This window comes from Bos javanicus, chromosome 3 (genome assembly GCF_032452875.1).
Source record: "Bos javanicus breed banteng chromosome 3, ARS-OSU_banteng_1.0, whole genome shotgun sequence".
Taxonomy (NCBI): Eukaryota; Metazoa; Chordata; class Mammalia; order Artiodactyla; family Bovidae; genus Bos; species Bos javanicus.
This window is the reverse complement of record NC_083870.1, coordinates 25413791-25426296: the sequence shown is the minus strand read 5'-3', so window position 1 is coordinate 25426296 and position 12506 is coordinate 25413791. Positions and strand designations below refer to the sequence as shown.

The window sequence follows — 12506 nt, the reverse complement described above, 5'->3', positions numbered from 1 at the left end:
TTTTGCTGTCAATTGCACACTGGTAGTGTAACTAAAATAATACATTTACTCCCCAATCTAATCCCCTATATGCCTTTATGAAGCGGCATTTGAATTTTTACAACTGCTCCCTGAGAGCCAATATAAGAAACACATATGTGGTAAATTTGTTTTCTTTCTCTCTTTTTCTAGGCTGCACAGTGCAGCTGTGGGGATCTTAGTTCCCTGACCAGGGCTCAAACCCATGCTCCCCTGCAGTAGAAGGATGGAGTCTTAACCACTGGACTGCCAGGGAAGTCCTGACATGGTAAATATTTTTGCATTTAAAACATTTTGCTCTGTGGGGGTCCTATCCATTACTTTTTGGGGCAAATTCCTTTCAGATTTTAAATTAGAAAAACAAACAAACAACCAAACTTCTATTTTTGATGAACGTGTAGGTGTTCTCAATCAATATTTGATAAAGTTTCATACATTTCTTTTCCTTTTTAAAAATTTGGCCACAACACTGCAAATCAACTATACTTCAATACATTAAAAAACTTGGCTTTTACCTATTATCATGTATTGATATTTTTCTCATTAATTAAGCTTTTCATTAAAAATGGAGACCTACCACATTCATAGAAAAACAAAACGAACAAGATAGCTAAGACTTTTCTTTAAAATATGATTACGAATTTTACGTAAAATTTTTACGATTTTACAGGATTCTGGAGTTCAGAGATGTGTGTTTAAGAAGCAATTGATGGAACACCTGATATGGAGAGAAGGGATTAGAGTGGAGAGAGAGTGAAATAGGCTGATGATATTACAGTAGATGGGGAGGATGGAACTTGGATTAAAGTAGCAGCAGTGGAGATGGTGAAGAGCCTCAAGAGGTATTTTGAGGTGTACCCTCAAAACTCGATGATGGACCAGATGTGTGAGACAAAGGAAAAGCTGAAGTAAGGAATGACTCTCAGCCTTTTGGCTTGACACTGACGTTTTCTGAGATGGATGAGGGGAGAAGCATGCTTAGGTGGGAAAATTATTTGCTTCATGTGGGACACAAAATATTTAAGATGCCTATCAGAAATTCACTAATGTGGAACTCAAGATGGAGATAATTTGGAAGATAAACTTTTATGAGTCATCAGGATTAGACATGTGTAGTAGATAAAATCATTAAAAGAATGTTTACAGAGGAGAGAAGACAATTCGAGACTGAGGCTTGAGGCACTTCAATATTTAAATGGTAGGTAGAGGAGAAGTACTCAACAAAATTCCAGATGGCACACTGAGGAGGAATTCGGTATGGTGCTTTGGAAACTGGGAGTGAACAGTGTTTTGTGGGGAAGTGATCAGCTTTGTGAGGAAAAGGTCAAGGAAGATATACAAAGAAATGTCCATTAGGTTTGGCAGGACAATTACATGTGACCTTGAAAAGTGAAGCTTCAGGACTTCCCTGGTGGTTCAGTGGCTAAGACTCCAGGCTCCCAATGCAGGGGGCCTGGGTTCGATCCCTAGTCAGGGAATTAGATTCCACCTGCTGCAACTGAGAGTTCACATGCTGCAACCAAGACCTGGAGCAGCCAAATAAATAAATAAATACATATATTTTTTAAAAGAAATAAAAGTTAAGCTTCTATGGAGTGAGGAGGAGAGGCTAAAACAAAGTAAAATCTGAAATGAACTTCCAGTTAAAAAATGAAAGATTAAACACATGCACTTCCTAACCCCTCACTAAAGGAATAGTCAAATTCGAGTTTTAATATCACAAAGTTGAAGCCCAAGGGAGATGAGACAAAAGAAACATCGTGGAGGCTAGAAAGCAGGAGAATAAATGGTAACTGATTTAGCAGAACATGGAAAATCAAATTCCAAGATTAGTCTTAAGAGAGACCAGAAGGAACATTATGAGCAGAAACACAGAAAGGCTCTGGAAATGGCAGAGTTAGGTACCTCTGAAAGTGGAATGAAAGGGGCAATGAAAATAGGAAGATTAATGTCTTTTAAGAAGCCTCAACCATTCTGAGCAGCCAGGGTACTGCCCATCTCTCTCATCAGCAGAAGAAAGCAGGGTTATTACTATAGAAGCTGACCCTGTGGGTTTTTAAGAGGAGGGACCCTGGGCACCACTGAGGGAGAGCTATACCACAGAAAAAAGAGAATTATGTAAAACTTGAATTGGCATGGTCTAATAGAAATATAAGGGAAGCCACAAATGTGAGCCATGTGCATAATTTTAAAATTTATAGTAGTCATATTTTAAAGGTTAAGGTAAAATCAAACTATACATTTTATTTAACCTAATATGTCAAAATATATTATCATTTCAATATGTAATCAATATAAAAATTGCTAAGTACTCAGAAGCTACATGTGACTAGTGGCTACCACATTGGACAGTGCAGATCTAGACACTGGGTGGTAAGAAATCTGAAATTCCTTTCCTCCATCATTCAGCTCCTAAAACCCTGACAAGTTATGTCTCGGAAGAGAAGAGATCAGACTTTTTTCCCTAGAGACTCTAAATGGCCCAAGAGTATAGAATTAATACATCAACATTCACGGGTCTTTCAAGACCCCCCACCTCCCCGCAGCCAAATCACCCAACAACAAGGTCAGGGTATTGACAGCTTTCCCCCACTTTGACTTTATGTAGCACTTCCTATCATATTTTTTTAGTGTCTCATTATGAATATAAACAAAGAGGCAAATATCACTAGATGCTATTCTTCAATGTGAAAAATGAAGACACCTCCCCCACAAAAAAATAGTTAAAACCTGGGGAAAGGAGTTTTCAGAGAGAAGACTTCAAAGGACTTTAGTATATCCTCATAGAGATAAGGGAAGATACGGTACCAGGGAATGTGAAGAGTATGTTTTATAAATGTAATTTGTAACTATAAATATAACCTTATGATACTAATATTATAACAACAGATACAGAAGACTCGATAGAAAAATTCGATGAAAGCAGAGACATATTTCCAGAATAAGAAGAAAAGCTGTTGAAAACTTGGAAGGAAAGGATAAGGAAATTGGAAGTTCAGTCTAGGAGTCCAATACCAGAACAACAGGAGTTTCAGGAAAAAAGACTAAAGAAAAGGGAGGGGAGGGGATTATTAGAGTGAGGATTGTATAATATTTCCCAGAATGTAAAGCTCAGAGTTTCTGGATTATACTGGGCTCCCCGGTGCAGTATTAGGAATAGAACCACACATCAAGGAATATCAACAGGAAATCCAGAACACTGGAACAAAAAGAAAATCTTAAAGACCTTACAGAGAGAAGAAAAAACACAGACTCGACTGACCAGGAATCAGAATTTCAGTGTTTTTTTCTTTCTCAAGGACAATCTGGAAAGCTAGAAGACTATTGAGGAATGGCTTCAAAATGTTGAAGGAAAATACTTTTTAACTTAGCATCTTATATAAAGCCAAACTGGCAGTTAAAAGTATAGAATTAAGGTATTTTCAAACATCCATCACCTCAAAAATTTCCCTGCCATTTATGTTAACTCAGGAGGCAACTTGAAAAGACAGTCCCCTACAAAGAGAGAGTAACCCAAGAGAGAGGGCAACATGGGATGCAGAAGACAGTATCTAACTGGAAATAGAGGCAAAGGATACGGCCAGGATGGCCGCAAAGGGGATGGCAGGACCGTCGCTGTGTAGAGTGCTCTCTCTGAGAACTGGTAGAATTTCCTTTGCTGCTTTGTATAGTAGCTTCTGACAGTGGTCATCCATCCTTGGTGAATTTTAGCTTGGATCTGCATCATTCTAATCTCCACCTCTCTGGTTACAAAATATTCTCCCTGTGTGTCTTTAGTTGGTATTTTCTTCTTCTTACAAGGACATAAATCACATTTGGTTGGAGCCTACTATAATGACCTCATCTTAACTTGATTACATCATTTAGACACCCTAATTCCAAATAATCCACTTTCAGGTACTAGGTGTAAAGATTCTAAAAAATCTTTTGAGGGACACTGTTCAACATAAAACAGTTCAGACTGAAAGTGAAAGTTGCTCAGTCAGTCTGACTCTGCGACGCTAGGGACTATACAGTCCATGGAATTTTCCAGACCAGAATAATGGAGTGGGTTGCCCTTTCCTTCTCCAGGGGATCTTCCCAACCTTGGAATCAAACCCAGGTCTCCTGCATTGCGGATTCTTTACCAGCTGAGCTACCAGAGAAGCCTACAGTTTATCTTGTAGCCTCTCAAATTCATATCTTTCCCATGTATAAAATACATTCACCCACCCAACATCCTTCAAAGTTTCAACCCTTTCCAGCATCAACTCTAAGGCTCAAATGTTATCTGAATATCTTCTAAGTCAGTTATGGGTGTGACTCAGTTTCTGGTCCATCCTTGGGCAAAATTCCTGCTCACCTGTGACCCTGTGAACCCAGAAAACAAGTAGAGGGCAAGCAGAGGTTCAGAACACACAGGAAAGATATTGCTTACAAAACACAACTGATGGAATATCTGTTAGGTTTGAATGTACTGAGCAGAGATTTACTCTTAAGTAGAGAATTTGGGGGAGAGTAATGACAAATGTTTATCAAACTAAACAAATAAAAAGGAAATGTATCCAGGATATTACACAGTGCAGCTATGAATCAGTTCAGTTCAGTCACTCAGTCATGTCTGACTCTCTGTGACCCCGTGGACGGCAGCACACCAGGCTTTCCTGTCCATCACTAACTCCCAAAGCCTACTCAAACTCATGTCCATTGAGTCAGTGATGCCATCCAACCATCTCATCCTCTGTTGTCCCCTTCTCATCCTGCCTTCAATCTTTCCCAGCATCAGGGTCTTTTCCAGTGAGTCAGTTCTTCGCATCAGTTGGCCAAAGTAATGGAGTTTCAGCTTCAGCATCAGTCCTTCCAATGAATATTCAGGACTGATTTCCTTTAGGATTGACTGGTTGGATCTCCTTGCAGACCAAGGGACTCTCAAGAGTCTTCTCCAACACCACAGTTCAAAAGCATCAATTCTTTGGTGCTCAGCTTTCTTTATAGTTCAACTCCCACATCCATACATGACTACTGGAAAAACCATAGCTGGACCTTCGTTGGCGAAGTAATGCTTTTGCTTTTTAATATGCTGTCTAGGTTGGTCAAAACTTTTCTTCCAAGGAGCAAGTGGCTTTTAATTTTATGGCTGCAGTCACCATCTGCAGTGATTTTGGAGCCCAAAAAGATAAAGTCTCTCACTGTTTCAATTGTTTCCCCATCTATTTGCCATGAAGTGATGGGACCAGATGCCATAATCTTAGTTTTCTGAATGTTGAGTTTTAAGCCAACTTTTTCATTCTTTTCTTCCACTTTCATCAAATGGTTCTTTAGTTCTTCTGCGCTTTCTGCCATAAGTGTGGTGTCATCTACATATATGAGGTTATTGATATTTCCCCTGGCAGTCTTGATTCCAGCTTGTGCTTCCTACAGCCTGGCATTTTGCATGATGTATTCTGCATATAAGTTAAATAAACAGGGTGACAATATTCAGCCTTGATGTACTCCTTTCCCTATTTGGAACCAGTCTGTTGTTCATATTCTGTTCTAACTGTTGCTTCTTGACCTGCATAAAGATTTCTCAGGAGGCAGGTCAAGTGGTCTGGTATTCCCATCTCTTTTAAGAATTTTCCACAGCTTGTTGTGATCACACAGTCAAAGGTTTGGCATAGTCAATAAAGCAGAAGTAGATGTTTTTCTGGAACTGTGTCACTTTTTCTGTGATCCATTGGATGTTGGCAATTAGATCTATGGTTCCTCTGCCTTTTCTAAATCCAGCTTGAACATCTGGAAGTTCACGGTTCATGTACTGATGAAGCCTGGCTTGGAGAATTTTGAGGATCATTTTGCTAGCGTGTGAGATGAGTGTAATTGTGCAGTAGTTTGAGCATTCTTTGGCACAGCCTTCCTTTGGGATTGGAATGAAAACCGACCTTGTCCAATCCTGTGGCCACTGGTGAGTTTTCCAAATATGCTGACAAATTGAGTGCGGCACTTTCACAACATCATCTTCTAGGATTTGAAATAGCTCAACTGGAATTCCATCACCTCCACTAGCTTTGTTCATAGTGATGCTTCCTAAGGCTCACTTGACTTCCTTTGCATTCTAGGATGTCTGGCTCTAGATGAGTGATCACACCATCGTGATTATCTGGGTAATGAAGATCTTTTTGTATAGTTCTTCTGTGTATTCTTGCCACCTCTTCTTAATATCTTCTGCTTCTGTTAGGTCCATACCATTTCTGTCCTTTATTGTGCCCATCTTTGAATGAAATGCTACCTTGGTATCTCTAATTTTCTTGAAAAGATCTCTAGTCTTTCCCATTCTGTTATTTTCCTCTATTTCTTTGCACTGATCACTGAGGAAGGCTTTCTTATCTCTCCTTGCTATTCTTTGGAACTCTGCATTCAAATGGGCATATCTTTCCTTTCCTCCTTTGCATTTCTTTTTCTCAGGGATGGCCTTGATCACAGCCTCCTGTAGAATGTCACCAACCTCCATCCATAGTTCTTCAGGCACTCTGTGTATCAGATTTAATGCCTTGAATCTAGTTGTCACTTCCACTGTATAATTGTAAGGGATTTGATTTAGGTCATAACTGAATGGTCTAGTGGTTTTCCCTATTTGCCTCAATTTAAGTCTGACTTTGGCAATAAGGAGTTCATGATCTGAGCCACAGTCAGCTCCCAGTCTTGTTTTTGCTAACTGATAGAGCTTCTCCATCTTTGGTTGCAAAGAATATAATCAATCTGATTTTGGTGTTGACCATCTGGTGATGTCCATGTGTAGAGTCTTCTCTTGTGTTGTTGGAAGAGGGTGTTTCCTGTGACCAGTGTGTTCTCTTGGCAAAACTCTATTAGCCTTTGCCCTGCTTCATTCTGTATTCCAAGGCCAAATTTACCTGTTATTCCAGATGTTTCTTGACTTTCTACTTTTGCATTCCTGTCCCTTATAATGAAAACATCTTTTATTGGGTGTTAGTTCAAGAAGGTCTTGTAGAACTTCATAGAACCATTCAACTTCAGCTTCTTCAGCATTATTGGTCAGGGCATAGAGTTGGATTACTGTGATATTGAATGGTTTGCTTTGGAAATGAACAGAGATCATTCTGTTGTTTTTGAGATTGCATCCAAGTACTGCATTTTGGACTCTTTTGTTGACTATGATGACTACCCCATTCCTTCTAAGGGATTCTTGCCCACAGTAGTAGATAGAAGGGTCAGCTGAGTTAAATTCACCCATTCCAGTCCATATTGGTTCGCTGATTCCTAAAATGTCGATGTTCACTCTTGCCATCTCCTATTTGACCACTTCCAATTTGCCTTGATTCATGGACCTGACATTCCAGGTTCCTATGCAATATTGCTCTTTACAGCATCGGACCTTGCTTCCATCAGCAGTCACATCCACAACTGGGTGTTGTTTTTGCTTTGGCTCCATCCCTTCATTCTTTCTGGAGTTATTTCTCCACTGATCACCAGTAGCATATTGGGCACCTACCTACCTGGGGAGTCCATCTTTCAGTGTCCTATCTTTTTGCTTTTTCATACTGTTTCAGCTGTGAATAGCACTTATATAATTGAAATATGATAAATCTTGAAATCTAATAAAAATTATGATATGGCTAAAAGTTTCAGAGAATGACAAGGTTTGAGTTTATGAGTGTGTATATGTATGTATAGGAGTAATGAGTGAGTGTATGTGCATGTCTCAGTGTGTGTTATATGGGGTTGGGCAAGCTGTTTTTTCAAGAGGGAGTCAGTTGATGATGGTAACTAAATATCTTGTTATTTAGAGATAACTGAGTTAAGTAGCAAAAGAAACAGGTAAATACGTTGAAGATTTTTACCTCTGGGAATTGTGTCATGGCATGGGAGTGTGCATGCTCAGTCATGTCTGACTCTTTGTGACTCCACTGACTAACCTGCCAGGCTTCTCTGTCCATGGAATTCTCCAGGCAAGAATACTAGAGTAGGTTATCATTTCTTTCCTCCAGGGGATCTTCCTGACCCAGGGATTTGGCTCCTGCATTGGCAGGCAAATTCGTTACCACTGAACCACCTGGAAAGCTCCATGGGCATGGGAGGGAACTGGTATTTTTCACAAGACCCTTTACACAATGTTTTGGCTTTAAAAAATAAGTGGATGTAAAATTTTAATTTAAATTTTAAATTAAATTTAATTTAATTTAAATTAAAAGGATAAAAGAAAAAAGAGTAAAAGTTTTTGTGTAAAATGTAAAATTGACAAAAAGAGCTTGCCTTAGTATTACTCATTATTTTGCGTAGTGGTTAAGAGCACAAGTTCTGGGTCTGATTTCTTGGGTTTGTTTGGATCTTGCTTCTCTCACTCATCAACCAGTGAGACCCTTTCCAGTGTGACCTTGGACAAAAGTTACTAGTGGTTAAGGTGCCTCAGTTTTCTACTATTTAAATAGTTTCTACTTCATAAGATTACTGAAGAGATTAAATAACCTAGTAATACATTGACTAGCAGCAGCAGCATATGGTAAGTGCTCAATAAATGTTAGCCATCACAGTTTACATTGAATTGTTAATTGCATCAGAAAATATTTAGAAATGTGAAAACTGAAGAGAGCTAACAGGCAATATGGGGAAATATAAGGTTGCTTCCCAATAACATCTTACTTTTATTACTATGTTTTTTTTTTAAACATGTGCAGCAGTCATGCACATATCTTCTTTCTTTTCTTAAGAGACTTCATTAAAAAAACATCCTTTAAGAAAGTATATTTTAAACTATTTTGGGCATGCATAGCACACAGTCTGGGAATAAACTCACTTTATAGCTGAAGTAAATGGGAATATTGATCTGAAATAGATCTGAGAGTGACCTAGAAGTGAACTGTTCTAAATCACACTGAGCCTCCCCAGACCAATCTGATGAGACTCATAGCCCATTAATACCTGAAGCAGAACTTTTGGTTTAAAATGTTCAGTAAAACTCCAGTCCATTAGATTGCGTTGCTGGGTTTTCTTTATGTCCTCTAACTCGGCTTCTACAGTCATCTTCTTTGGTTTCTTAAAAAAAAAATCAGAGGAATACAATTTCAGCTTTAATCTGTTTAAGTCCAAATGAAGCCCTCTTGGACTCCATCAACTAACCAGCATGCACTCCATCTAATTGGGGGAAATCTGCATATGTATAAATCCATATGGCAACATTTTAAGAGAACTGCTGCCAGAAAAAGTATGCCTTTGACTTTTTTTTTTTATGGGCAACATAATCTAAATATTTTTATTGTTAGGTTATACTCTTCTGAGTCCTGTTAGCAATTATAGGCAGGTTTTCTGAACTCACTTCAAGACAGCATTAGTTCTACATAGCTGTATGGTCAGCAGGTGTTCGTGACGTTGCCAAGCCACACTGTCTAGAGAGAAGCATGGAGCCTGGAAGTTTTGCTTGAGCGGCTGGTGAAATTAACTCCTTTCTCTCCAGTTGGAACTGAGCTGGGGAGGCGGGGTGTCTGAATAAACCCTTCTCCTCTAGTACCAGCCCCTTCCTGCTAAGTTTCTTTTTTTAGTTATGGTTTTCTCAGATCTTACTGGCATCTACACTTTCAGGCAATAATTCCCTACCTTTTCAAGAAGATCAGCATTTGTGACCGCTTCATCTTTGATCTCATTGTTCATGGTCTGCTCTGTAAATCAAAGACATCAACATCCAGTTGTGTTTGGGCTTTGTTCTCTCTTTGGTCAATGCTGTGCCTTTTTGTTGCCATGTGATCTATGTTTCTGTGCTGAAAAGGTAATTCCTGAAAGGCATGTTTCATGCCTCCAAAAAGGTGTTTTTGTCAATAATTCTAAATTAGTGTCTACCTAGAAAAGTTATACTAAGTCCTTTGAAAAGAACCCAGCTCCCTATATAATACATTCCTAAATCATATATTAGATATTCTGCCTTCAGACTGTATGGCTCGCTTCTGACAATGTACTTTCATCTTACAAGCTGCAAATATTTACTGATTAAACTATGTCAGCTGCTCCCCACACAGTTGTCTGTTATGATGCTGGTACTATCACAAAGCCTGTTCAAACTTGTATCTTGTGAGTGACAGACTAGGACAGGGGCAGGGATGTATGGAAAGAAGAACCCCCTGACAAAAGCACCTCCTACTAGAAGAAGCAATACCACACTCTATCCTGTTAAGCTCTTCCCCCATTCATTAACAATGTATTAATTTAAAACCCATTTAATGGGCATCTTCAGATTTACAGAATTTTTAAAAGTTAGTTAAATGAATAAAATGAATAGGGAGCTGGGTTCCACGGGGCCCCTTATCATGGACACACTAGCTCTCACTGTGACCAAAGAGTATACTTATATGATAACTGGGACTGTGATAACCTCCTTGAGTACTAAGCACACAGCCATAAATGGAGAGGGAAGAAACAGACTGATGGTGTTGATTTCTGAATCATCCTGTTTCAGTAAATCTTAAAGTTAACAAATGTGTTATGTAGAGGAATTCCATGGTATATGAGTTTCACATGGATAAATAGACACTTTACTGTGAAAGTTTCAGAATTTGTAATATGCTCTTGTGACTGTGAATCTCTAAGAAAGAAAGAAATCAAGGACATAGCATATTCCAAATCTGATCAAAGTAATAAAGTTTGAGGGGGGGCGGCACATTAAATCTTGTAACATATCTGTCTTACTGCTCAAAGACAGCCAGTCTGACTTTTTATCACCCTCTGAATAATAGCAGATTAATCCCGAGGAAGTCATATAAAAATGGCTCCAGCTTGACTCTCCAGCCACACCTCCTTCTACTCTCCCTGGCTCATTCCACTCCAGACTCACTGGCTTGCTTGTTGTATCTTGAAGTTTTTGAACTTGATTTTCTCTCTGTCTAGCATGCTTTGCTTTTAGAGAGTCATCTGTTTCAAACCCTTCATTCATATTGCTGTTCAACTGTCACCTCCTCAAGAGTCTTCTGCTTCTTATCCTGCTTGATTTTTGATCATGGCATTTATCCATGCCTAATAATATTTGTCTGTCTCTTCATCTCAAATGTGAATTCCTGGAGAATAAGAACTTCTATTTTCCCTAACCTTACTCTTTGCACGCAACACATGGTAGGAAATCAGTAAATACATATATATTTTTTTTTGATTGAATGAGAGAAATCTACATCATGTATTAAAACTGGAAATAAATATTGAGCCAAATAGAGAGTGCAGAAATGTGGAAGAAATCCTACAACAAAAGCTTATTTGTGGGGTAAGCATAAGCTCAGCTGGTAAAGAATCTGCCTGCAATGTGGGAGACCTGGGTTAGATCCCTGGGTTGGGAAGATCCCCTGGAGAAAGGAAAGGCGACCCACTCCAGTATTCTGGCCTGGAGAATTCCATGGACAGTCCATGGATTCGCGAAGAGTCAGACACGACTGAGCAACTTTCACTTTCACAAGATCTAAATTTTCATTGTGTGGCAAAGAGAACCACATCTGGGCTTCTAGAGGGACTAGCTAATTACATCTAAGCAAGATAGGCCAAATGTTTTACTTGTCTTTAGGAGCATAGCTACTTATATTTTTGCTACTAGTTCCATCTCACCTTGGGCTGGTGAGGGTGACAGCATGAATGTTCCATTTGGATTTATAAGAAAACTATAAATTCAATTCAGTTTAATATTTATATAACACAGACACTCAAGAGAAAACTCAGGCCAACTATAACTCTAAATAGACCATTATGTCCCATGTGTCCTTGAAGCAATTGATATGCAATCTGTGGAATAAAAATTATTCTATTCTATGGGCTGCCAGATTTCCGGGAGACTTGATATTCCCTCCTGTGTCTAAGGATCCAATAGAAAAAAAAGTCTCCAGTTTAGAAAATATGTTTTAAAAAACTGTGCATCAGATATTTTGTCAAAGGGAAGAACATTCTAAGACTAATCTGAACTCTATTTAATAGTAGAGTAAAAGTCATTCTTTTTCTTTCTTCCTGATTTCTTCCTTCAACCACATAATCCTTTGACAGTGTGATTCAGTAGTTTTTGACACATCTGGAAATGGATGCATTCTCATCTCTTTGAAAAACAGCTTTCCTAATCTGTTTTACTTTAGAGATAACAAGATCCCTCTGCAAAGCAGTTACTTTATTAAAAAAACACTCAACAAGCATAAAGGGCACATCTAAACCTATAGCCTCATGGTTATCAACTCTCAGGTTTTTCATAAATATCCAATAGGCCCCGTCAAGTTCAAAACCAGTCTCAGATGGAAATCTACTGTTTGGTTGAAAAAAGCACAAGTATTTAGCCCTTCAAGTCCAGGAACAGGCTTTTTTATGTATTTGATGCTAAGATGGTTGTGCAGGAAATACATGAACAATTTCTGCTTTGTTTAGAGATTTAAAGTGGCTGCTTCAGAAATGTGACTCAGTTAGGGGAAAAATGCAAAGACAAACAAAACATTAGCAACAACAAAAATTTCCCTTACATGTTAATAGCCTCAGTGAGGCACCAAGGTTCATCTACCCATCTCCAT

General features: G+C 38.7%; 1 protein-coding gene across 6 annotated transcripts in view; it reads right to left on the bottom strand.

Moving 5' to 3' along the window:
• SPAG17 (sperm associated antigen 17) overlaps positions 1-12506 on the bottom strand; it is a 252618-nt gene that overhangs the window by 132628 nt on the left and 107484 nt on the right. For all 6 annotated transcript variants that reach the window (XR_009734982.1, XM_061409692.1, XM_061409687.1 and 3 more), the window contains 2 exons: positions 9586-9647; positions 8914-9027 (listed from right to left, as the gene is read on the bottom strand). Coding sequence is in view for 5 of the 6 variants with exons in the window: in XM_061409692.1 (XP_061265676.1) it covers positions 8914-9027; positions 9586-9647 (176 nt within the window). In the remaining variant the exon portion in view is untranslated. The remainder of the gene's footprint in view (positions 1-8913; positions 9028-9585; positions 9648-12506) is intronic.